The sequence below is a fragment of the Propithecus coquereli genome, unplaced genomic scaffold (genome assembly GCF_000956105.1).
Source record: "Propithecus coquereli isolate 6110/MARCELLA unplaced genomic scaffold, Pcoq_1.0 Scaffold153, whole genome shotgun sequence".
Lineage (NCBI taxonomy): Eukaryota > Metazoa > Chordata > Mammalia > Primates > Indriidae > Propithecus > Propithecus coquereli.
Window position 1 is genome coordinate 1,678,361 of NW_012139747.1, and position 27,456 is coordinate 1,705,816.

Here is a 27,456-nt window from a genome sequence, read left to right on the forward strand (position 1 = left end):
ATAACTTCCCTTTCCGCCACTCCTCTAGCCCCTGGATGTTATTTTACAGCAAAATGAAATCTGGGCTTCTGAGCTTGTTTCACAATCAAAAAACGTAATTATGTGCAGGAGAGAGGGAGCAGGGGAAGAGGTCAATCAGAACTGATTGTACTTAGAAAATGCTGTGTGTGTGTGTGTGTGTGTGTGTGTGTGTGTGTGTGTGTGTGTCTTTAAAAGACTCTCCACCTCCCAGCCCGCCTCCTCAACACTTTGCCACTGGGTTGTTCATTCCCCAGTTTCCTGAGTCCTCCGAAGGAGCCAGCATGAGCGATCTCCCTTGCAGTTTTAGAAGCAGGTTCGTTGCCATGGAGTTCACATTCTGAGTGGAGTTGAGGACTATAAAGGTTAACAGTTTGGTTTTGGTTTCAAAGATCTGGCAAAGAGATAGGCTGCTGCTCTTCTTCTGGAAAAGCCTGATTGGTAAGATTCCTTTAAGGGCTCGGCCCCAAAGTGTTTTATCCCATCCCCTCATACTCTTGAAAACTAAAGCTTGTGGAGACCTCTGAAGGAAAACCTGCCGGGTTTCTCTCACTGCACACCAATGGCTAATCCTGGAGGTGGTACAGTCTGCAATGGGAACCTTCACAAAAACCAGAAGCAGAGCAATGGCTGTCAAAGTGGAAACTGCACAAAGAATGGAATAGTGAAAGAAGCCCAGGTAAGAGGCACTTCCCTCACCCTGCTCTGAATGATCAGAATGTTTCAATATTTCTTTGTGAAGCTGTTTGAGGCTTTTCTAACTTAATGTTCCTCTTAGGGGTGTTTTTATGTGTTTCGATTCTTCACTTCAGCTCGTATCAAATGCTTGGCTACCAAAAAGTTTAGATGTGGACGAAGGAGAAAATTTTTTCTCTATACACAGATCCAGACAGCATTAGACTCCCTAAAAGACAAACATACCTACTAGACTTCTGTTTTCTCTTGAGCATTTTGGGGGGCAGGACTGTGAAGGCTCCAACTCTTCAGCTAAATTTCAGTCCATCAGGAGAACTGCCACATTCATAATGCTTCAGAGGGAAAAGAGGGAGTCAAAGTACATTTTGCTGAGATTATGCGGTAGAGCGGTGGAGATGGCATTCTTCCCAGGGACATGAGAAATGCCTCTCTGGTTGAAAGGCGAGTTGTTTTTGGTGTTCAGTGGAGCATTGTCATAGCTCACAATTTGACCTGAGTCCAGAGTCCTTTGGAATTTGACATCATAGACATTCCTTTCCAAAACTCTTCAGAAAGCATGGTTTATTGTGACACACTGCACAGAGAAACCAAAACAACATCTTTTAAATAGACTTTTAAGTGTTTCCCCACTTGACACTTTTTTTTTTTTTTTGCTCCTGCTGTGTCGGAATGTTTGAGGGATGTGCTGAGGAGGAGCAGGAGGAACTCAAGAAATGTTGTCAGCTTATTCCAAGAGGGAGTCTGGGTCTGGGAGGTCCTCCTATGAAGGCAGTTCCCCACTTCCCACGGGATGCCCTGTTGCTCTGCTCTGAGCAGCAGGGTATGAATCACCTGCCTCATGAGCAAACTCGAGTAGCCAAACAGGTAGCCTCCCTGTTGGGAAATGGTAAGCCACACAGGGAAGCCCGTGCAATCCTCCATCATTTGATCATCTTCAAGAGCTGGCACCTGCCCAGGGGATAAGCGAGTTGTTCTCACATCACAGGAGAGGAGGGGCTGGCCAAGACTAGTCCCACACACAGTCACTTGAATGAATGGGCCCAATAGGGAGAGGCTGGAGGTGCTCTGGAGCCTGGGTTGTGTGCAAAAAGGCAATGGCCCCAAATTGTATTCCTCTTTTAACAAAAGGCATTGCTCTAGCCTGGGAAGTGTCAACCAGAAACCTTGGCCCTGGCTTCTCCCAGCTGATTACCTGAAACCTGGAACAATGTGAAGAGAAAATGTTCAACTCCTGTGATTTGCATGAGGGAAATTGCAATAATGTCCACCACTTATTCGTCACTAAATGTCAATTCAGACCACTGCCCAAGATGTTCCTTGTCCCTGAAATGCCTGTAACTCACTGGCTACTCACCTACTCACCCTTGGGATCATTCTGTCCCTGAGGGCTCTCATTTGGGCAGAGATGCCATCATAACTTTCTTTATTGGATCCTGGTTTTATGATCACATTCTAGTGTTTGAGGTTATAAATGCAGATATAACCACTCCCAAGTAAGGATGGAACCCAAGATCATAAAGCTTCATTACTAAGGGCGCCGACAAGACTGTTAATGTCCTTGGACGTTGAGACTTCCCTAAAAGCAGCTGAAAATATCAAGACTGCTGTTGCTTTTTCTGACAGCTCTTTCTGAAGGGCCATCCAGAGCCTATTGGCTCGGACATATTTAGGTGTTACTGAGTTGAAATTGGCTTCCACTGAGAGCATCAATTATGGCTTTAAAAATACTTTCCAAAAAGAATAAACCCTGCTGAGGTCATAGTGGAATTGGGCAGACAAGGGCTTATTTTCCCCCTGTGTGTTGTGATGAAGTTGTCTTTATTCTCATGCTAAAAACACTCAGCCACTAGTTTTACTCCATTTTATATTGGGCCCTTTAACAAATTAAGTCTTGACCAAAAAAAAAAAAAACAACTTTGCCTGTTGATAAAAACAATCCGTAAAGGCTTACAGATACCCTAGGCTGGTGGTCTTCCAAACACGTTCTCCTGGGCTGAGGTCCTGTGGTGCAGCCTCTGAAATCCTACCAGCTCCTCCAAAGGTCCCCTCCCTCTTTCTATTCCTGCTTACTTGCAACCACACAGCAACACAGTTATTTCTTTTACATATTGGGGTGCTCCCTAAGATTCTGTTGACAAAGGTTTCCCCGGCATAACAAACAATGTGAAAATCACTGCGAGGCAGTTGCTGAGGAATCCTCCTTCCCTTTTGTTCCAGGGAAGGCTGGTGTCAATACTCTGTCCGGTGCTGGCATGCAGGTTTGCTTTCCCTATCTCAATTCTGGCAAGGGGCCAGGACTTTTCCATTCTAGAAATCTTCTAGCGTTCCTTTCTGGAGCTTTTTTGGAGCTTGACCGTATCGCCTGTTTTATTTGTTGTTTTTTTTTTTTTTCTCCTTTAAATCCCGTATGCCCTGAGGATGTACTGAAACTGGTTTTCATCAGAGATTAAGTCCATTTCTCTGTTTACTTCTAATATGTCATCCTACCTTTTACTTCTAATAGAACACTCTTGTACTAAAGGATTCATTCTCCCTCCTCATGAGCATATCCACATTACAAAGTCCTTAATATCTTAATCCATAAATTTGATAGTTCTTATAATTGTCTATGGAATTAGTAATTTTCCTATTGAATAGGAACTTTCTATTGCTTAATTCCATACAATTAACTTGTAATGATTATCCACATAATTGCTTTTTAATTCCCAGCAATTATTTTTAACCTGGCCATAATTTTTTATTAGAAAAACCTGAACCTAGAGGGTAGCCCTTCTCTCTTCATTGCTTATAATGCTGGGAGTAGTTTTGTTAAGATAATGGGATCTGCATTTTATTCTATTAAACTGAAACTACAGGATGAAGAAACATTTGTAAGGTTTTCCTAATCCTTCTTTTGCTAGAAAATAAAAAATGTTCTGGAGTTAGAGTTACTCTGATTAAAGTTTATTGAGTTCTTGGCCTTAATTATGTAACATTATCAGGTAGAGGGTAGTGAGCCCTAAGAGGTTGTTTTTGTTTTCTATCATTCCTTCATTCTTTCACCAATATTTATTAAGAATTTGATATTCTTGGAACATGTAAAGATAAATAAAAAGTTGACGATTCAGCTATTAAGAGAAAGCTTGTGTCAAAATTAAAACAATGTTAAAGTTAAATGCTAGTGCAAGAGCTGTCAAAAACAGATATGATTTGAGGACAAATGAGTGGTATAGATATTATGTACCAGAAGTTAGAGAGAAGGAAAAAAATAATATATATCATTGTTCTGCTATGTACCACAATGGGCTAAGCACTTTACGTAAATGTCTCCTGTGTCTTCACAACAGCTCCATGAACTGGTAGCATCATGCCCATTATACAGATGAGGAAACATCGATCATTAAGGAACTTATGCAGAATGATAATCAGCATGGCCAGGATTTGAACCCAAATCCATGTTTCTCCAAAGCCATTTCCTTTTCCACCAATTTCTAGGAAACCACAGGTTGAGTTGGTCATTGACAGTCTCACAGAACAGGGAAAACTCAAATTGAGTCTTGAGACATTGGAAATGGCAGAGAATATGGGGAGCTTATTTCTGAGGGCTGAATGAAACAACGAAGTGAAGGGAGCACTAGAGATAAATGTAAGAGTTGCTAGATAAAGAGCATAAGAAATGTCATTGAGCATTTCAGGAAGGAGCAAAAAAAAATGCAAAAATAATGAGGCACAACAGATTATAGGACTTTCAAGAAACTTCTCTCAATTCAGTAAGGCTCCATCGTAGAGAGGGAGAGATAGAGAGAGTGCTGTGGCTGAGGTGGTGCTCAGTAGATGCTGGATGAAGAGAAAGAACTAAACCAGATGATTATGCCAATACTTTCCAGTTCTAGAGCCATTTAAGCTGAACTTCTGTCCTCCCCATCCTTCCGTACCCTCTTGAGGTCAGCAGTATCCTGATACAGCTACTCCTCTATTATGGTATAAACTTCTTCTACAGAGTGAGACCCATGATTGATAGTTTAATTGCACAGAGTGGTAGCTGCCTAACAGGCCATTGTAAATACCAGGGTTTTAGGCAGTGCAACTGATTAAAATAGAGATCAATTTTCTTACCAATTATTGGGAGAATTCATAAACTAAAAGAGGTTTGGAGATCCCTTTCAATTGCTCTGAATTTCCTATTCTTATCTTCCTCAACCATCCTCTACCACCTTTTATTTCTTGGCTCCTGTTTCCCTAAAACAATTCCCAATATGATAAGGCTTCTCTGTGATCTCCCTGAGGAGTCTCCATTTTTTATGGGCTCATCATTGCAAAGCATTCTTGTGTGTCAGGTGCTGCAGTCATTAAGATGAAACTGTTCTCCCTCCATTTGTAAATAGTTCTCAATCTAAATGGGAAAGACAGACAAGTAAACAAGTAATTATAGTATTTAATGGTAAGTACTTTAATAAACGTTGCCCAAAACTCAATGGCTTAAAAAAACTACTGCATTGCACATGATTGCTGTGGGCCAGAAATTCAGGCAAGGTGTGGTGGGGATGACTCTTTTCTGCTCAGGATTCCCTGAGGATCCAAGATGGCTCTGCTCACGTGTCTGGGATCTTGGTGCTGGCCATTGCCCAGGGCATTTCATGGCTTCTTTGCAAGGCCACCCTCTGCATGTGGTCTCTCATTTCTCTACAGAGTAGCTCAAGCTTCTTTACAGGATAGCTGTCTTTTAAGAGAGGGAAAATGGAAACTGCAAGGCCTCTTATGTTCTAGGCACACTTCTGCTACCTTCTGTAGTTAAAGCCAGTCACAGTCCAGCCCAGATGCAAGAGGAGTGGAAACAGACTCTGCTTTTTAATGAGAGGAGCTGCAAAGTCACATTGCAAAAGGTCGTGAGGGATTGGAGGGACTACTGCTACCATCTTTGGAAATGGTCCATCACAATAGAGATATATAGACCTTGCATGGGAACACAGAGGAATGGGCATTTGACCTATGCTGGGAAGGCAAAGAAGTCACTCCAGAGAGAATGACATTTGACCCAAGTCTTAAAAGCAGAGTAACCAGGCATACAGTCATGGAAAGGCCTTCCAGCAGAGGGAACGACTATTAAAAAGGTACAAAATATCAGAGCATTACATGTTTGGGCAGTGAAACATGGGTTAGTGGTACTAAGTTTAAGATGTTTAACGGAGAGACGCAGGTGGGAAAAGACTGTAAAATACCTTTGTCTTAGTTTATATTCCCCAAGAAACAGACCCAGAAATGAGATGAGTGCAAGAAATTTCCGGGAAGCACAGTGGAAAAATGATAAATTGAGGCACAGAAGGGAAAGAAGCTGACAAACAGGCTTTCTACCTGTTAACCATGAATATGTTACCATTGTCAGCAACCGGGGCTCAGACTTGTTGGGGACATCTGGGCGATGGTGTAGAACATGTCTCAAAGTTGTCACAAATAAGGCACAAGAAAAAACTTGGGTATATATAAGCAACTCCTGCCCATCCTCGGTTGAGGGACACTCTCAGGGACATTAATCACACAGCACTTGTAATCTTTCAACAAGTAGGGCTGAGCACACTCCTGAGAGAAAGCCCCCATCTGAGCTATAGGTGCTTGCAGTAAAAAATCATCGGGATGAAAGAGGGTCAGGATGCACACCAAAAGTGTCTGCTATAGCCAAATATATTTGTAAGTGATGGAAGTTTGAAAAGAGAATTGACATGACCAGATGTGGCTTTCTCAGACTACATGATTTTTATTTCTGGTGACTTTTAGAGCATGGTTTATGGATTAGCCCTGACTTGCTGGGCTAATCATCATAGAAGATTATGCTATTAAGCAACATAAACAAAGCTTACCCACTGTGCTTGGCAAAGGAGAAAAGGTGAATCAAAGCTGAATAGTATTGCCATAATTTGCTCCCTTTGCATTCAAGCAAGATGAAAAAGCAGAAACCATGAAATATTTAGTGAATTTTAACTATATAAAAAAATCTAAAACTTTCTATGGAAAAAGACACCATAAAGGGTAATGAATAAAAATCAAATGCCAAATGTAATTGAAGTAAAAACCCCCTTACAATAGCACCAGAAACATTAGGGACCTGGAAATAGATTCAACCAAAGTGAAAATCAATTTGAAGAGAGTATTACAATGATACTGAGGTACATGAAAGAAAACTGGAATAAGGGAAAGGACATACAATACTCATGGATAGAAAGACTCAAGATGAAAAATATGTTAATTCTGCCTAAGTTAATGTGAGCCCAGTAAGTAAAACAACATATTTTTGAGTCATGCAAATGACTATAAAGTTTTTATGTAAAATTATTAAGCAAGAATAAATGAAACAATTGTGAAAAATAATAATAATGAGGGGGGACTAGCACTACCAACTAGTAAATCATGTTACACAACAAAAGAATTAGAATGGTTTTATATTAGCACATGAATGTACAGATAAATGTTATATGTAATTATTAAAATGAATCCACAAAAATACTAAAAGTATAGATTTTTAAATAATATTTACATAGGAAAAGTTTTCATAACTATGATATAAGACCCAGGAGCCACAAAAGGAGAGATCAAGAATTTGACTACATAAAAATCAAACATTTTTTTCTGAATGGCTAAAATAGAACAAAAATAACACCATGAAATAATCAACAGGCAAATTACAGACCAGGAAAATGTTTACAATTCATATCATAAGATGCAAATTTCTTACTATATAAAGAACTTTTAAAAACCAATACAGGAAAAATCCTAAAATCAAAGAAAAAATAATGGGCAAAAGGAATGAAGGATGTACAAATGAAAATACAGAAGGTAAGGAAAGAGAAAGAAGGGAAGAGAAGTTAGGAAAGGGAAGGAAAGGAATATGCTAGAATCAGTTTCCAAAAGAAGGGAAAGAAAAGTCCATTCTTTCAGTTTGTGTCTATAAAGTACAAAATCAAGTGGAACATTGGTTTGAATAACCTAAGTATTCTGGTCCATTCAATAATAGTAGTAAGGCTAATAAATACCATTGTTGGTAGCTGCTACATGCCAAGTCTCTTTTATATAATTTGCCTCATTTGATTCTCATAACAATATTGCCAAATGGGTATTATTAGCCATGTTTGTAAAGATGAGGGAACTGAGGTTCCAAGAACACAAGTAACTTCCCCAAGGTCAAACAGCTAGAAGAAAATTATTAATAGGTCACAAACTCTAGACCATCCACTTTAAGCCAACTTCCTTTTACACCAACAACTGTCCAAGATCCCATGGCATTATCTACCTTCCATTAAAATAGGTGTAGAGACTCTTATTTTAACAACGGAACGTAATACCAGTTGTTTAACATATCAGTAACATTTAAGGAAAAAAGGGGGTTTATGCTTTCATTGTGACCACAAATATTCAAGAACATCATGCTACCTTTCCTAAAACATGTTAGCCTATAGGAAAAAAAATTGGGAGATAATCAAGAAAATAATAATCATAATAATCCTAACATATAGTGAGTTTTTTCAAAGTGCCAGGCATTGTGAGTACTATACATTCATCCTTTCATAATATTCCTATGAGGTATTATTATTGAACCCATTTGAGGGAAACAGAGAGCTTTAGTAACTTAATCAAGGTCACCAGATTAGAAGTATCAAAACCAAGTTTGGAAACCAACTTTGTCCAAACCTAGAACCTAAATTCTTATCCCTCAGGCCATACTACCTCTTTAAATACAAGCTATTGTTAAGAGTAAGATTCATAACTCTCTCCATAGAGAAGGGGCCAACTGAACTCAGCCTTAAAAGGCATTGTGAATGAAAAGCATTTTGGATTTGTTTCACTTAATTGCTTTTTTGTTTTTAATGAAAATTTGAGTTTATCTTCACAACTGACATCAAACTGTCACATATCAAAGTTTTCAATACGCCACATTGTCCATTTACAGACACACTGCATCAGTGAGCTTGCCACCCCCATGCTTCACGTTAAACAACTCTGAGTTAAAGAAAATCAACCCCATGTGACTCTGAGACATGTGGAGTCAACCTTAGCCCCAGCTGGAGCTCTAGGGATAATATGGCTTTCAGAACCTTTCTTCAAGGGTACATGGCCTCCCTGAATAGAAATTTCACTTAGTACAATATTTTCTGGTAATACTGATATCTTAGATACATGGTGTGGCACATGAAAGGTATTTGTAAATTCTTTGGGACATTTCCCATTGAGAGGTAGAATCTAATTCTAATCCCCTCAAATCTGGGCTGGACCTAATGACTTAATTGGCCAATAAGGTGACAAAAGGAACAACCTGAAATTCTGAGACCCTGTTATAAGAAGTTTGAACCCAGTCCTTTTAGAGCACCTACTCTTGCAACCCAGCTGCCATTCTTAGACGAAGCTGAAGTAGCTCAAGAAGCAGCACAAGTGGAGAGAAACCAGATAACCTTGCTCTGTTCCTAGCTGAAATGCAGCACCAACTTGCAAATTGTGTGAATGAGCTGTCTTGGAAGTGAATCCTCCAGCTCCAGAGTCTGTCTGCTCCAACTGATACTGCACAAAGCATAAACAAACTGTCCCTATTAGGCTCTGCCTAAAGTGCAGATCCCTGAGCAAACAAATGATTGCTGTTTTAAGTTTGGCAGTAGTTTATCAAACAGTAATAAAAAATGAGCATGTGGATATTATATTTCCTTAAAATGCTTAGAGAAATCATTCTGTAATCTCTCTTTAAAACCATTTTCAATGCTTGCATTTACCTTTTGAAAAAAGAGTTTGGGCCATTTATTTATTTTCTATCTTTAGCAAAAATGCCTTTCACTAAGCTGTAAACTTCTGTTTTGTTTTGTTTTGTTTTGTTTGGCATAAGGACTGTATGCTTAAACTCTTAACCAGGGATGGGCATCTGGCAGGAAAAGCCAAAGACCATGAACCCAAATATCACCAAAGCAGAAACACACCCATTTGAACACTGCCAAACCTGAAGTGTAATTATTCATCCTGAAGAGGCCTGGAATTTATTGCATTGTCTGTGAAGAATAATGAGCTGGCTCAAGAGAGTGTGTATGTTCAGGTGTTTCATTAATTAAAACAACACATGTTTTTAAGTATACTTAATATCTACCAATTATAAATTAATTTTATCTATTAAAGTTTCCTAGAAAAAAATTTCTCTTTGGAAACACTCTTAGAAGTAGATTGAGGTTAATCTAATTATGTGCAAGAAATCAACTACATTGATTTTGAAATACACTTATTTTGATCTTTTAATTAAATGTAGCTACCTTTGTCTCAGTTGGCCTGGACTAATGGAGTTTCACCAGAATTCTAAAGTATACCAATCTATAAATTCATGTGAGAAAGATCTATTGCCACCATATTAGAAACAAAAACATTTGCCAGGTAATTTGCAATTTAGATTAAATATTTGGAAAGAACATGAAGGAGCTCAGGAAATTTCACCCCAAAGTATGACTTATTGGCATTTCGCATTAAGGCCTTTGGAGATCAAAAAGCACTGGAAGGGGTTTTCCCTCTATCTGCATAAACCACACTGACCCAATCAAAAGATCAAAGGAGGATTTGAGTTCCCTTCCTCTCCTGTTATCTCAATATATTGCAGGAAAGAAGACCAAGAATGCAACCAGACCTGGCCCAAATTATTTTAAACACAGTACCTGTCTCTCAGGTTAATTTACAAGTCAATCTGTTCCCACATTCACTTGTCCTTTCCAATACCATTTGTCAACCCTGAACAAAATTACCGATACTCCTCATTCCCCCTCCCCTCCAAAAACACAGTATAAAAATATCTGAACTTCATTGAAATATTGGGTAATCGCTCTGTGTTTCTCCCCATGTGCATGGTAAATAAACCTATATGTTACTAATCCTCCTTAAATGTGAGGTGATCTTTCAGCGAACTTTCAGGGGAAAAGGCAAGTTTCACCTCAGAGAAATATTCAAAATTATTGTCTACGATCTACTGTATCCATCATAGAGCCATCTGAATCCTGCTGTCCTCAAAAGTTTTGTCACATTGAAGATTGTTTGATTACAGCAGAGGTTGAGATTTCATAGCCCAGAGGGGCCTGTGGGACCTTATGTGGGACAATGGGAACTTTTGAGAACGGGTTTAACTGAACAAAGCCCAGCGTTGCCATGAGAGAAAACAGGCCCCATCTTGACAGATTTTCTGATTTTTTTAAAAAAAGCTGAAAATCTAAATCAGGGGTGGGGAAGAATGTCCTGATTTTTAAGTCTTGGCATCTAATTATAAAAAAATTCAAATCATGTGGATTAAAAAAAAAAGTGCTACTAGTCGCCAATTTGCAACTTCTAAACTATAGGCAAACAGAGTGAGGGAACTAGACTAAGAGGTTGTAAATAGAGTGCTTTTCTCGTATATATTTAGGAAAAAATGGCTCAGGGAATTTGGCTTTCCTTACTTTAGATTTACTTCGTATTTTTAAAAAGCAATAGATGAGTCTTCCATCTCTATTTTCCTGAGTTGCTATATTAAAACTTGATCCTGGAATGTGCAGGTTTGAGAAATTCTTATAACTATAGGGATGAGGGGAAACTTGCCCTTTCCCCAAAAAGTTCACAGAAAGATCAACTCACAATTAAGGCAGATTAATAAGAGAAAGGTTTATTTACCACGTGCATGGGGAGAATCACAGAGTGATTACTCAATATCCCAATGGGATTCAGATATTTTTATATACACCTTTTAGAGGGGAGGGGGGAAAATGAAGAGTATAGATAATTCTGTTTAGGGGCAATAAAGGGGGTAGGGAGGATATATAGATATTTGGGAGAATGAATGGATGGGGGGAAACAAATTGACCTGTAAATTAACCTGAGAGACAGATATTATATTTTAAATGGTTTGGGCCAGGTCTAGTTACATTCTGCAATATATTGAGATAACAGGGAGAGGAAGGGAAGTCTGTTGTTCTTTTTGATCTTTTGATCAGTCAGTCCTGTTTATGCAGACAAAGGGAAAGCCCCTTCCAATACCTTCTTATCTGGAAGGTCCTTTAATTCAAAATATTCTTTATACCAAGCAGTCATATTTTGGGGTGAAATTTTATGAGCTCCTTCATGACTAACTACATACTCTAGATTTCCTTGACTAAACTTAATTTCAAATATTAAGTCCCAAAATGCTCATGGAAATGTCATAGATGTGGCAATATTTATTGTCCAAACCCCATCTCTCACACCTCATAGGAAGTAGCACACAAATTTTTTATTAGATGATGTATTTCATGATGATGGTCGGTCACCATCATTGTTCTCTAGATCTGGTCTAACTTGGCCTTCAAAAGTTGCCCAAGAAAAAAGCTACATGCAAATCCTGCTTATTTCTTAACTATGAGTTATCCATGGCTGTTCTTCCTCTGCCTTGTGCTTGTTAGTCTTTTGGAGGTCAAATATCCTGTTGAGAAGCTGATAGATACTTTGCATTAAAAAGTGAATATTTCCATAATCACAGTTTTCCATGTAGAAAGTATATATTCCCTACTTCCTTATGAAGTTCACCTCTGAAACATCTTTATTAATTAGGCTATATCTGCACTTACAGCCCAACTAGAAAAACCAGCAAATCAATTGTTTTGGAGAAGAAAGGGTCAAGGATTCACAAACTGATCCACCAAAGAGAGAAAACCACACATAACCCAAAGGAATTCAGGCAACAAGCCCCGCATGTATTGGACATTTATTTAAAAATTGTATTGGAATTTTGCATTTTACTCTATTATACATTCATATTTATTTTATTATAAAACTACTTTTGTATGCTCTTGTAAAACTTTGAGTAAAACTCTACTCCATAGAAAGATATTTATGTGGTAGCTTTTCATACCCCAGTACCCCTTGGGAATTCCTAGGGAAATGTGAAACCCTTAAGGAGGAATAATGGTAGAAAGACCACTAGCTTTGACATCAGATAGAAGTAGGTTTGGGTCCCAATGTTACCGAAAGCTTAGTACTTGCCCCACAGTTGAACAAAGAATGAGGACAAGCAGTTTGAGAAAAAGGAAAAAGAAGTTTATTAATTTGCTGTCAAATGAGAAGGATGGAGACTCTAATCTAAAAATACCATTGTCTTGCCTTTAAGCAAAAATACAGAGCTTGTAAAGGGAGTTTTCAGTTTAGGGCTATTGCTGTTTAACTACAGCATCTCTGGTGAAGATAACATCATGACCTCTGCCTGGATAATTCCATTGATTCGTCTCCTGTGTTACAAAGAACACTCCCCTGCCCCTCTGATTACTGGCCTTGAGCAGGAATGCAGGTTTTAATCCCCGAAAGAGAGGGGCAGTGGTTAAAGAGACAACTTGTAATATATTTTGCCGTTTTTTTAGGCCCTTACTTCTGTTACATATTCTATTCCCCATTGTCAATTTTACCCCTTTATATCTAAAGGAGGAGGAGTGACATGATCATTGAATAAGTTTCTGTTGAATTGGGGTGATGGCTTAGATAGAGGGTTTGTAATTATTTATGTCATTGTAAAGCTTTGGCAGATTTATAAAAAATAAAGAATGTAACAGATTATCAGGTGAAAAAGGGCATAAGCAACAACTATAACCATGAGGACTGACAAGGTGGAATGGAGGAGAATGTCTGATAAGAGAGATTTTATCCCACTTGGTATTTAAGACACCGATAGGACTGTGGGTCCTGGGCTGGGTAAGAAAGAGACATGGAACCTCTGAGTATGGAGCTATTAGTCATGCTCTGTAGGTGATCTGGGAGACTGGCTTTTACAAATTTAGAAATTATATATAGGAATGATTGTACTGAACTAGGTTTAGGATGACAAACCAGTAGTGGGTCCAATCAGTAGAAGAGGCGATAGCCAGGGAAATCTTTATTAAGGAGTTGTCTCTCCATCCTGTAGACAGAACAAATAAACAAAAGAAGGTTAGCAAAAATATCCACATTTTTCTTTTTTCTTTTTTTCAAACAGATACTTTAGATCACCTAAAGTCCGGTCCATCCACTGGGGACTTGGCTCCTCTTTTCATGGGATATCTCTTTACTCCGGTATGGGTATGATGGACCTGAGGTTTTACTCTTGACAATTTTAACAAGGTATGGGTTGTTAGAGGCATTTTATAGGGTTTCTTCCATTTTTCTGTTTTCAACCAGGTCAGGGACCTGGAAGAGGCAAACTCATGTATAGTGGTTAGTATCTGATATATTGTTTTATTCTGGTTTTTTTTTTTTTTTTTTTACTTATGGTATATTATCATATTTATCTCAGGGTACTAAGAAGAGTCTCTGATAGACCATTTTATAGGGGTTTAATTTAAGCCTGTTTTTAGGGGCTACCCTTATCTGGAGGAGGGTGAGCAGCAACACCCTATCTCACTTTAGAGGGGTTTTTTAGATTAATTTTGTTTACTTGTTGAGTTACTTCCAATATAAAGGAGGGTCTATTATCACTCTATATGGAGGAAGGGAGCCCATACCTCAGGATGAATTCCTTTAGGTGGATTCTGGTAACTTCAGACATTCTCTCTGACTACATAGGATAAGTCCCTACCCAGCCTGAAATGGTATCTATTAATACAAGCAAGCATTTGAAGTTTCTACTTTTTTTAGGCATCTGACTGAAATCAACTTGTCAATCATTGACAGTAGGTCTCTTTTTTGTCTTCGGATTGTTTTTAAGTACATAAATAATTTATTGTAAATGGGGTCCTCTTAAATGAGGTTCCACCAAGTCCATTAAGGCATCACATCCATAATGTGTGCATTTATGTCGGTATCTCCTAAAAGGCCAAACCAAGGCTTCAAGTAAGGAGGCTGCATCTACGAGAATTCTGTCTCCACTTACTTGTGTCATCCCAAATGTCAGAGCCCAAATCTTTAGCTTTAAAGGGGTTTATTTTGATCTAAATCTAGCTGGGGTATCAAGGTCCCAAGGAACAGATCACCTTTAGCAGCCTCTTTAGTAGCTCTGCCCGTGGCCTGACTTCTTTGTGTAACATAAGTGTCTCTCTTTTTGGCAACAGGACTGTGCATGATGGCCACCCACTTGGGCTTAGTCACAGCCTTTATCAGGCCCATTATTTTAGTGGCATACTTAATATTCTTATTTTTTGTCATTGGGAGTCTCTTTTTTTTCCAAATGGCACTATGAGTATGTATAATTATAAAAGCATGTTTAGAATCTGTATAAATGTTTATCTTGTTTTCCTGTGGATAACTGAGGAGATCTAGTTAAAGCAATCAGTTCACCTTTCTAGGTTGAAGTCCCAGGTGGCAGTGTCATTGTTTTCAGTGCTCCTCATTCTGTGACCACCGCATATCCAGTCCTTTGTTTTCCCTTGTCTATAAAGCTGCTTCCATTGGTGAAAAGATCCCAATTTGGCTCTGGCATAGCTTGATCTGACAGATTCATCCTGCTAGAATAGAAAGCTTCCAGAATCTCTAACCAGTCATGCTGTAAAGGCTCATTCTCTTTAGCTGGTAACAGGGTGGCAGGATTGAGAGTAGACATAGTCTTTAATAACAAGTCACAAGTAGTTGCTACTGCCCAGAGGTACGGAGGCCACGCTCTTACGGTATTGTCCAGTTGCTCTGACAAGTATGTCACTGGCCGGGGGATGTCTTCCAGCGTCTGTACTAAGACTCTAAGGTGCATTCCTTATTTTTCATAAACATAAAATTTAAATTTTTTTTGCAAGTCAGGCAACCCCAAAGTGGGGGCAGGCATCAGACTCTGTTTTAGTTTTTCAAAGGCATTTTCACAGTCCATGGTCCAGATCAGGGGCTCCACATCTGTCTCTTTAAGGGCCTCATACAAAGACTTTGCTGTTAAGTCCAAAGTTTGGGATCCAGATGTGACAGAACCCTGTCATTCCTAGGAAACCACACAGTTGTCTTATTTTTGGGGAAAGAATCCCTTGGTCCTATTGCAGGTTCCACAAGTCCCTTGCTAAGCTCTCAGTAAACAGGGTAGGAGAATTTTTAAACCCCTGAGGCAACATAGTCCAGTAATGTTATCAGGTCATCCTAGTCTCAGAATCCTGTAATTCAAATGTGACCGAGTACCCTTCATACTCACTTATAAAGTATCATTAATGGCACATATATCCCACACCGATCTATACTCATTGGTATGGGGAATTTAAATTCTTTTTGCAAGTCCTGGGGTCCTGGTCAGCCCATGCAGACTTACTCACTTTTTGGTAGCTATTTCTCGCAAATGCTGCAATGACGTATAAGTCTTTTGAGGCCCAAATTTCAAAATAAACTGTTCCGCAGTGGCAGCCTCCTGTATGCTTTACCAAGCCCTGGTATTCGAAGGTATCCAGCAGGAGCTTGGTGGCACCCTTGGAAGTGAGCTTCTGCCATTTCTGGAAAAGCTGCCCGTGCTCCTGCTGCATGCCCAGGTCTAGCGTGGCCACCGAGATTGCCCAAGTTGGTGGAGGCAGAGGTGGCAGCAGAGGCCATGTCAGGCGCAGCACTAGCTCTGGCACTGGCTCCCTGGGACCCGCATCCTGAGCCCATAATGAGTATGGCTGCCTCGCTGCTGCCTGGTCCCCTCCCAGCTCTGCCATTTGCTGTTTGGATATATTGGACAGGTAACTTCCTGTCTTCAACTCATTGCAAGGCTATGGTAAAGACTAAATGAGACTGCATACATAGATACTCAGTAAATGATTGTTACCTATTGAAGTTCACCTGCAGACATCTTTTTCTCCTCTACCACTATTAGAAGACTGATGAGTACAATGCTTGGTATATAACAGAGGCTCAGTAAATGATAGTCAGAAACCCTTGAATTCCATCATCAAGTGATGACTTCTTAACACTCATTTTACTTGTCCTGTCAGCAGCATTAAAGCCCTTTCTCTTCTTGGCTTCCCGGATATGATGCTCCATTTTCCTCCTTTGTCACTAGCTGTTCCTTTGTGGTTTCTATTCCTGGCTCCTCCTCCTCTCTTTGACCTTTAAACATTGGAGTGAACCAAGGCTCAGGCTATGCACATCTCATCGACTTAATGGTGAGCAAACGTGATATTTGTTTCTCCATTCTTGCGATACTTCACTTAGAAGAATGGGCTCAGCTCCATCCAGGATAATACAAAAGGTGTTAGTTCACCATTGTTTTTTGTATGCCTGGTTCTTTAAAAGACTAAAAAAGTCCTGTTTATATGATCCACAAACTTCTTTGTAAACTTCAAAGTATATAACCTCTTAATAATTAATTTACAGGTTTCCCAACATTTGTTGGGGAACATGGCTACTATTCTGTACCATCTTTTCAAAAATTACTAAATCACTAGATTATTTTGTGTGAGTAGGTAGCTATATGGTTCTATATTGATATTCAGATATTACATATAATATACTCTAAGCTTGGAGGCAGGGAGCATGCTTCAAGTAGAACTTATTGAAGAAAATGAAATTAGAAATTAAATATAGTTAATTCATCCAAATGATTCCTGCTGCCTCTTATCAGGAGATGAAATAGGCCCAGATTAGAGGGAAAATGACAAGTCCATCGGGGTTTATAGGCCTGTCATCGGCTACTAATAAAACTCTGCATTCTCAGATTTGAATGTCTAAGAAAAGTCAGTATGATCTGTTTTCCCACCAACAACCCTATATATGAGATGACTTTTTAAAATTTTATTTAACACTTTTACATTGTACTACATGCTAAGAACTTTTCAAATACTAACTCAGTTCATCCTCAAAACAACTACATGAGGTTGATACTGTTACTATCCCCATTTTTTAGATGAGTAAATGCAGTCATACAGAAGTTAAGTAGACTTGCATAAGATCAAAAATCTAATTAGCAATGTAGGCTGGTCCCAGGACTTACATTTTTAACACTAGACAAAGTGCCTTTTCCTCCAACAGTTTATTGTGACCATTTGCAAACTTACAGAAAAGTGTAAACAATTCTACAGTAAATACTCATATACCTACCACCTAGATTCTGCAAACAACATTTTTGCTACATATTTATCACATGTCTACCTGTCCTTCGGGGGAAGTTGCATTTTTTTGAAACCTCAACCTGCTAGAGCAAAGACCAGGGACTAAAGTAGTTTGATGATCCTTAAAGTGGTATCTGCTATTACAAATTTCTTTAGTCTCCATTTCAAAATTAATATTGCAAAATTATATATGTCTCATGTCAGAAGTAAAGGCACTCCTTTCTTACTATTTGTTTATCCTTTTTGAAATATTGTCAATCATTGTAATAGGCTTTCAGATTTCATATATAAGGAACCAAGGTTTGAAGAGATCAGATAATCACCCATACAGCTGGCAATTAGTGGAACCAGGATCTTCCGACTCCTACTATCACGTAACCTGTTGCTTTATTTCACAGCCCTGCCACCCTAGTAACCTGGATACAACGTAGAGGTTGTGAGCAGAGCTTCCCCTTCACACTTCCTGGATTTGAATCCCACGTTCACATTGATAGCTCTGTGACCTTGGGCAAGCAGCTTAATGTCTCTGTGCCTCAGTTTTCTCATCTGGAAAATGAGAATAATAGTAGTACCTACTCCATAGGGGTTTTTTGAAAAGTAAATAAGGTAATGCATGCAAAGCCTTAGAATAGTGCCAGGCACCAGACGAAATCCTCCATAAAGGTGCACTATTATTAATATTTATGTTGGCCCTTGCAGGAATCTGCCTTATCTCTCTCCCTACCTTTTCTTTGATGAAATAGTGCCCCAGAATATGACAGGAGGGTTGGCCTGAAGAAGTCTTTACCCATGGTGATGGAAATATATGTGAATGAAACAACAGCAAGTCTTCAAATGAAAACAAATTGAATATTAAAGCATAACAATACAAAGAGATGAATGTTAGGTACAAAAAACATGTAATGATGAAATTAAGATAAGAACCTGTTGGTGCCATGATCCTATTGGTGCCATGTCCTATTGGTGCACATGTCCACTTCTACTTTTGACTTCTTAGATCCTGTTGGTGCCATGTCCACTTCTGCTCTTGGCTTCTTAACAATTTCCATGTGCACAGCCTCATTTCCAAAGAGCTCCATGCCCTTTGTCTGAGGACTTTCTCTGGCTTCCTGGGGCCTGTTCTACCCTGTGGGCAGTAGGCCAGAAGCACTGTAAAATCAACAAGCCCCCAACCCGAGGAGTGGCCCTCAACCATTGACCGATGGGAGCTGGAGGGCTCCCTTGCCCTCAGGAAAGGTAACTCTTAGGTGTGTTCTACACTGTCGTTTGCAGTCCCCGGTAGAAGTGAGTTCCAGCTGTCCACACTGGTAACTTCCTTAAGAGCACACCATTCACTGGTTTCCTTTCCTTCCCTGCCTCATTCCCCCCTACCCCTACCAGTGCTTCCTGGGATCACCTTCCAAATAAATAACTTGCATTTAAATCCTTTACACAGGGTCTGCTTCCGGGGAATCCAAAATGAAGACAATGATTTTTTTTTTTAAACATAACCCCAAAGCCACATGGATGATGGGGACAGATAACGATCCCAGATATGCTGACTTTGTTCAGGAATGTCTCAAAGGACTGGCTGCAGTAGCCATTTATCAAGTCCTTATTCATTGCATGCAACTCCATCAACTGCTCCTTTTAAGAACAGGCAGGAAGTGAAAAACTCAGAGCCTCTGTCCTTTCGTAGTTTAATTCAGCGCACGTGAACACACACACACACACACACACACACACACACACAATGTCATTTTCGTTATTATACTTGCTCAAAGAACAGCTTTGGGAGTCAGTCTCAGTAAATTTTTTTTTTTTTAAATCCATGTGATTCTAAAAGCCTTTGAAGAATAATGTGAATTTCTACTTTAGATTTCCATGGTTAGGAAGCAAAGTGATTTCACGTGGCACATCAGATAGCAAAACTTCCTACAAATCTCCTTTAAAGATCATTTACCTTTGTCTTCACATCTTTGTGTTAAACAGGATATATATTCCTTAGAATTACCTTCCTCCGAGTCTATGACCAGCCTCAACTCCATTTTTAAAAACCTGGCGTAATGAATGCTTGCGTCTAGATCCAGCAAGTTTCCTTTGCTAAGCTTGCTCAAGGCAATGACATTGATGACATGGTTGGAACTTACGGGTTCTTGCGACACAATATGTTTTTCAGCCACCTACTTTGATAATTAGTCCTAAAGAAACTTGGCTCCAGATCTTCTCAAACATTAGAATAATAATGGCCGAACAGATCTCAGATCTCAGAGAACTATATTACCTGATTTTCTTTTTTTTAGGTCTTAGCAACATATTTCTCAATAGGACCAGAAGTTTCTGTTCACAAAATGTGAAAGCTCAGAGAGCTGATGCCTGGTGATTCAGCTCAGTGGAATCCAGACTAGGATTTCATAGACCTGTAAGATAGAAAAAAAAAAGTAAATCCTAGTATACCTACATTCTTATTCTGCCATGATTAAAAATATCATAATAACCCCCTATCTAATATCGCCATCATCCATAAATTCACCCCAAAACATAATGAGGACATAATGTCTGATTAAGGGACAGTCTCTAAGATGTCTATATATGTGTATACATGTATGTGTATATCTGTGTATATGTGTATGTATAATGTACATATACACATATATATATATCATTTTTAAATGTTACCATAAATCAGTGAAAATTTCAACAAATGTCTTCATAGAGCTATAGACCAACATTCGGGAATGGTTAGACTAACCAACAAATGGATTCAAAGATAGAAGTGGACTGTTCTTCACTGGTTTTGCATATTGTCAAAATCAAAATCAAAGTCTTCAACAGTTACTGGCTCCTACTTCCTTTAAAACTAAATCCTTTATGCTTTGTTCCCTCACCAAAGTCTGAAATTTAGACCTGGGACGCAGCTTTGGGACATTCATATTCTTTTACTGCCAATGAGGTAGGTATTATTTTTAAAAGTGTTGCAACTGAGACTCAAACAGGTGCAGTCACTTGCCCAAGATCTGTGTGGCCAAGCCAGGGCAAGACATGTCTCCGCCCATTGCCGGTTTCTAGCACCTCTACACAATACACCCTTTCACATCACAGAACCTAAAACAAACCTCATAGGAGCCCTGGGCATGAACACTTTTTGCCAGCCCATGCAAATGATTTGGGGCACCTGGGAAAATCCCACAACTGAGGTACAACAGGAGTTTGTTTGTTAGCTTCTGACAGGAGGGACTGGCCTTTCCTCTGAGAGCTGTGCTTCCCATGGGTTCATTCTTAGCAAGACGACTGAATCAGGTGCCTGCAGGCCAAATACAGTACTCAGAATTAAAAGCACTCTGCATGGTGGCCTAGAAAATGATTCAATGGCTGAAATAAATAAATCATGAACATCAGTTTTCTTTTGTTAAGTGCAATATCAATCTTCATACCCTAATCAGATGACCCATGCCTTGCACCCATCGTGTCTTTGGACTCAGAAGCTATGATGGCTAAAAAAAATGCCTGGATCCCTGGTTGATTCTGGGGTACAGGTAAAAACGAGTTAGGATTAGTCTTGGCTTGGAAGAGGTTATTTTTTTCCTATGTTATATGTACATGACAAAACAATTAATCAGCTAATTATAGCTATAACCATGGATATTATCAGATTTTTTTGGAGGCACAGAAATAAATTGCTGTGGAGTCATATTCTCAGTGAATTACTTGTTTGGAGATAATATATTTATTTTTCACAGGGGCAAAAGGTTTTCATGGAAACTAAAATAACATGTGCTGCCTTCAGTGCACACAAATGATTTCTACCAGGGAGTCTGTGTACATTCAACGAAGCATTATCTTGGTGAGGACATATTCTGTCCTCAAGGCAAGCACAAGATGAACCAGTTTATATGGGGTGACAGGCAGAGAATCAAGTGAAATAGGTATGTGCAACCACAAGCCAATTCCTAATAAACACACAGAGAAAGGAACAGCAACTGAATCCTTGGCACGTTTCTCTTTTTCTGGGTTGGAAAGCTTTCTGCTTCTGCATGTGGCTGAATAACAGGCCCTGTTTGGTCTATCATCAGGGGACAGGAAGTTTTGGGTAGGACCTAGGTATAGTAGCTCAGCAACATCAAGGTGCAAGAAGAAATTGGTTCATTTTGGTTCAAAGAGAAAAATCGTTGTTTGTAATCTAAATTCAGTACCCTGAGCTCAGCCAAATGACTCCCAGAACCACATTGCCTGTGACTCCAGGAGCCCCACCCTCATAATAACTCATCTGTAAGTCACTGGCTGCCGGCACCATGAAGAAATGCCACAGTGCACGCCACACCATGAAGTCAAAACACGTCTCTGTTGTCGGTTTATTCCTGTGAAGTTTAGGAGACTCTACCCTTTTAAATTTGGGGCAGAGGACCAAAATTCCAGAATCAACTGAGCAAGTTGGCTTCATTAAATTTTCTTTCACAATGGATATAGAAGAGATTTTAAAATGACCAAGCACAAATTGCTGTACATCATTGAATGTGGGGACTTCCTGAAGATCCATTCTCCAGACCACCTTCCAAGGGCACTTGTGAAACCCATGTCTGATGAGGCCACCATTTGTTTAAACTCATTGGTGGCTTCCCTTGCACCCCTAAAGATTGCAAGGGTGTAACATTTAATCTGATTTATCAGTCCTGCATAACCTTCCAAGCCTATTCCTTCATAGATTTGTTCATTCGTTCATCAAAATTTATTGGATACCTGCTCCATGTCAGACTATTCTAGGCTCTGGGATACTACCAGCAATGGACGGTGGAGCCCCTCCTACTGAAACTGGCATTCAGCCTTGCCTGTCCCTCACTCTCTGTGCCAGCTACTTCCACCCCCACCCCCTTCTCGCAGTTCCTCAGAAGAGGAAGAAGGCTCTTCCTTCTGCTGGAAATACTTTTTGTTCCTGGTAAACTGCTGCTGATTCGTCAGATCTCGTTTTAAACACCATCTTCTTTGCGAAGGGCTTTCCCTTTTCCTGACCTATATCGGATCCACATCCTTTCCACTCCACAGGACACTTACTTTCTCTTCATCCCTTTTTGTAAGTATTGTTCTGCATCTGCATTTCCATCTAGATCAGGGGTGGGCAGTCTTTTCCTGTAAAGGGCCAGAGAGTATTTTCAGCCAGATAGTATTTCCGCATCCAGTCTCTGCCACAACTACTCAGCTAAGCCATTGTAGCACAAATGCAGCCATAGACAATACATGAACAAATGGATGTAGCTATGTTCTGATAAAACTTATTTAAAAAAATCAGGCCCTGGGCCAAAGCTGGCCTGCGGGCCACAACTGGCCAACCTCTGAACAACAAAATTTCCTGTGATGATGAAAACGCTCTATGTATGTCTTGTCCAGTAAGGTAGCCACCAACCACAAGTGGTTATTAAGCACTTAAAATGTGACTAGTGCCATGAAGGATGTACATCTCTAAACTGATTTAATTTTAACTATTTTAGTTTAAATGTAACTAGCCCCATGTGGCTAGTGACAACTGTATTGGACGGCACAGGTCTAGACCATGAGGTCAGGGGCTGAATCCCTCTTGCTCACACAGTGTCACCTGGATACAGCACAGCAGCTGTCACAGAGTAGGTGCTCAATACATATTTTTGAATGAATGAATGAACAGGTACATAAATATGAAATTAACTATAAAACCTCTTATTTCTTTTTCACCACTACTATGGCTCTTGATTAGATGTTGTCACTGGCTACTTCTTGCTCTTCTAGCAAGTGTTATATTTTTGTGTGCACATTTTATCTTCTCACTCACCCATGAGTTCCATGAGGGTGCAAGCTATAAGGGAGACCACCCGAGTGATCTTTTCTGTGCCCAACACAGGCACACGTACATGGCAGTCAACCTCCCTACAGAGTGTTTGCAGGTACTAGTATCCACCTGGGAATGAACAAGACTTGATACTATGGCTACTTATTTCTGAAATATGTTCTAATCTGTCATGTCTCAAAGGTCTACCTTTAAACTTCTTTCTGGTTTCAACCCTGGTGTTATGGAGTTGAGAGATTCCTGCCTTTTCCTGCTTTATAATCTTGGCCAAGTTGCTTAATACCCTTGTGTCTCTCTTATTCAGTGAAGATAATTCTAATTCTATTATAGCTATCCACCATCTATCTCTTAGGAGGATCATGTAAATAAGTGAGATCACATCCATACAATCTTTTGAGCACCTTAATGATAAGCATTGTTCTCACATGACATATTATAATTAAACATCGTGGTAGTTATTCTCAGATATATTAAACCACTGGTTTTATTGTTTTCTCTGGTTTATCAAGATAACTTAATAAAAGTTCTGTGTTCCTCAAGTGAGCCAGCCGATTGTAAACAAGATCAGAAGACTTTGAACATTGCAGGGCAATAAAGGACAGCCACTTAGTTGCAAAGCTGAATTATGTCCAATTGACTTACAGCCCCCACCCTAGCTGCCATCCCAGGTGGTGTTTACAAATCTTTCTGCCCTGCATTTCTTCTGCAGTTCTCATAAGGGGGCATCCCAATGAAAGCACACCTTTCTTTCACCACTACCTGAAAAAGAAAGTCTGGCTTTCCATTACTCAATTCCATGGGCTCTATACATCTCGTCATCAAGTATGTATCATGCAAAGTCCAGCCAGAGATCTATGCAAGGCCCTATTACCTTAATCCTCCTATCCTGGAAGGTCCTCACCTCTTCTCCCAACTCCCTCAGCCATTCATTCCTTCAGCAGATATTCACTGGACACTCAGCTAGAAACTCTGTTTAGAACCCGTTCTGCAGTCATGTCTTTTCTGGGAATCCTTCACCCACCACTCCAGTTGTACCCAGGTGAAGCCTGTGGCTCTCCTCATGGGCTGCCCTGGCTTGTGGGCTAACTTCTCAGGTGGGGGAGTGGAAAGCCAAATGATGGGAAATCAATGTAACCTCTCAAGAACTGAACTGGTTCACTAATAGAAAGAAAGAATTGGAGCAGCTAATACAGAAAGAACTTGACCTCTCAAAAGTTCCATGTTTGTAACTTATCTCTCTCTCTGACTTCTGGGGTCACTGAAGCCGAACACTTGCAGTATACTTTTTTCCATTAGGTACCACCTAACCCAAAGACAAGGTAGATAAATCAAGAATTAAGAATTAAATCTTTGATAGAATTAATTTTCTGGCTTAAACTTTCCCACATTTAAATTTGAATTTTGGTCAGTCCAGGTGGGTTCTGATACAGAAGTTTCCTTGAGGAAGTAACTCAGTTCTCAGATTTCTTCCAAACCATTTTAAGCAAGGGTTAGAAATGAAAGAATTTTTATAATATTCTTATAGTATGTATTAAGGTAACACTAGGTATCATAATACCTAAGCCACCAAATCTCAATGGCATAACCCAATAGAAATTTATTTCTAACTCATATTAAGTATAATTGGCAGTGATAAAAAGTTGAAGGAGTGGGGGTGATAAGAACTGTTCAACACAGTTGTTCAGAGAACCAGGCTGGCAGAGCCCCTGAAATCTTTAATATGTGGCTTTCAAGGTGACTTTGGCCATCAACATTCAGTTGGCAACAGGGAAAAGAGGCTGTCTGAGCCAGGCGTGGAAGTGAGACACTTCACTTCTACCTACTTCACACTGGTCAGAGCTCCGTCACGTGGCCACATCTGTCTGCGGGGAATGTGCAAAATGCAGCCTAGCTGTGAGGAAGAAGAAAGGGAAGTGGGTTTGGCAAACAGCAAGTCTTTGCCACACCAGAAAATAGTGTTAAAATATTTAAAAGATAAGAAATAATGAAAGCTATTATTTTTGCAAGTGATCTTTTATTTTCTGTTCTTTCACTAATGAACAGAAAATATTTATTAAGTCACTTTCACTTTTAAATATTTAAAAAATATTATTGTAATATAATATGGTGAGTGCAATGATGGTGTTATGCAGTGAGAACATCTAGCCTGGATCATTTAAGGAAGCGAAGCCAGAACTGGGTGTTAAGGTGCACAAAGGGTATCTGTACGTGGCAGGGGAGTTGGAAGGAGAGGACAGTTAGGAAAAAGAGTAGAAAGTGAAGAAATTATTGAAAGGTAACAGCATGAGAAAAGGTTAGGAAGGAATATAAAGCAAGGTGTGGAGTGAAAGTAGTTTGATGTTCCATAAGCAACAAATGGAAGGTGGGAAATCAGAGATCAGACAGGTCATTGTCTTCTATGCTAAGCTACTTAGGTTTATGCTTAAAACTAACACTTCCCAGAGAGGGTTTTCGTTATGACATAGGTAGATTTATATGAAAGGTGAAAAATATATTTGATATATGAGCTAGATTTCCCAAAGTTAAATGGGTTTTTCACTTCAGTATCGTTCATAGCACTTAATAAATTGATTCAATCAGCAAATAATCTATGAGGCCATGTGTAGACACTGGGGATACAGTGATGAACAGGCAAGGTGTCTCCCCTGGCTCTTACAACCTAGCTTTTGGACACTGAAAATCCCCAGGAGAGGGCAGAAGTACATAGTTTTTCCAAAACCCTTCTTCTCGTTGGCCATCTCTAGGGAGCACTTTGAAAATGCTGTTATAAACGATGATTGCAATTGTGAATTATGCTGCTATAAACATTGAGTGCAGGTGTGTTTTTTACAGAATGTCTTTTTTTTTCCTTTGGGTAAATACCCAGTAGTGGGATTGCTGGATCAAATGGTAGTTCTACTTGTAGTTCTTTGAAGTATCTCCATACTACTTTCCATAGTGGTTGTGTTAGTTTGCAGTCCCACCAGGAGTATATGAGTGTGCCTGTCTCTCCACATCCATGCCAACATTTGTTGTTTTGGGACTTTGTAATATAAGCCATTCTCACTGGCGTTAAGTGATATCTCATTGTAGTTTTGATTTGCATTTCCCTGATGATTAGAGATGTTGAGCATTTTTGCAAAGATGTGGAAACAATCCAAGTGCCCACCAATACATGAGTGGATTAATAAAATATATGGTATACGTATACCATGGAGTTCTACTCAGCCATAAAAAAATGGTGAACTAACACCTCTCGTATTAACCTGAATGGAGCTAGAGACCATTCTTCAAAGTGAATTATCACAAGAATGGAAAAACAGACACCGTGTGTACTCACCATTAAATTGGAAAGAATCAGACAACACCTATGTGCATATATGGAAATAACATTCATCGGAAATCAAGTAGGTGGGAGAGGGGAGGAGGGGGATGGGTAAAATCACACCTAACAGGTACAATGCACACTATCTGGGGCATGGGCACAGTACAAAAGCAATTTATATAACCAAATCATTTGTACACCCATAATATTCTGGAATAAATTTTAAAAAATGATGATTGGATGTTAGAGCTAGATAGAGTTGTCTCAAACCGCAGAGTTGAGAAGTAAGGATGGAATAAAGAGACCACCCAGGAGTGACTGCAGTGGTCCAGGAGAAAGGTGATGAATATCTCCCCTCATGTTCTCAAGTCTGTCTTGTGTTGGGGATCTTTCTCTCTGTCCATCGCTACTGCCCTTATCCTTCTCTCTATCATCCTTCAGGCCTTTGGTCAATTGTCCCCTTGCTCATGAAACCTCCCCTGCCTCTTTCAGCCGGTGTTAGATTCATCTTCCTCCCAGTTCCCACAGTACTCTGAACATCTCTCTACAATACCATTTATCAACTTGTCGTCTGTCTCCTGGCAGAGCAATTGGTAACACACGCACTCAGTGAAGGTTGGTTTAGTGTCGAAATCAGAAGAAAACAACAACAATAACAAAACCTTTCAGATAGACTTTGTGCTGGAGTTTTGATGCTA

General features: G+C 39.6%; 1 protein-coding gene across 1 annotated transcript in view; it reads left to right on the forward strand.

Annotated features, from left to right (window-relative positions):
- The first annotated feature begins 290 nt into the window (after positions 1-290).
- SPTLC3 (serine palmitoyltransferase, long chain base subunit 3) overlaps positions 291-27,456 on the forward strand; it is a 151,960-nt gene continuing 124,794 nt past the window's right edge. The window contains exon 1 of the mRNA XM_012640440.1: positions 291-697. Coding sequence (XP_012495894.1) covers positions 581-697 — 117 coding nt within the window. The 5' untranslated portion in view covers positions 291-580. The remainder of the gene's footprint in view (positions 698-27,456) is intronic.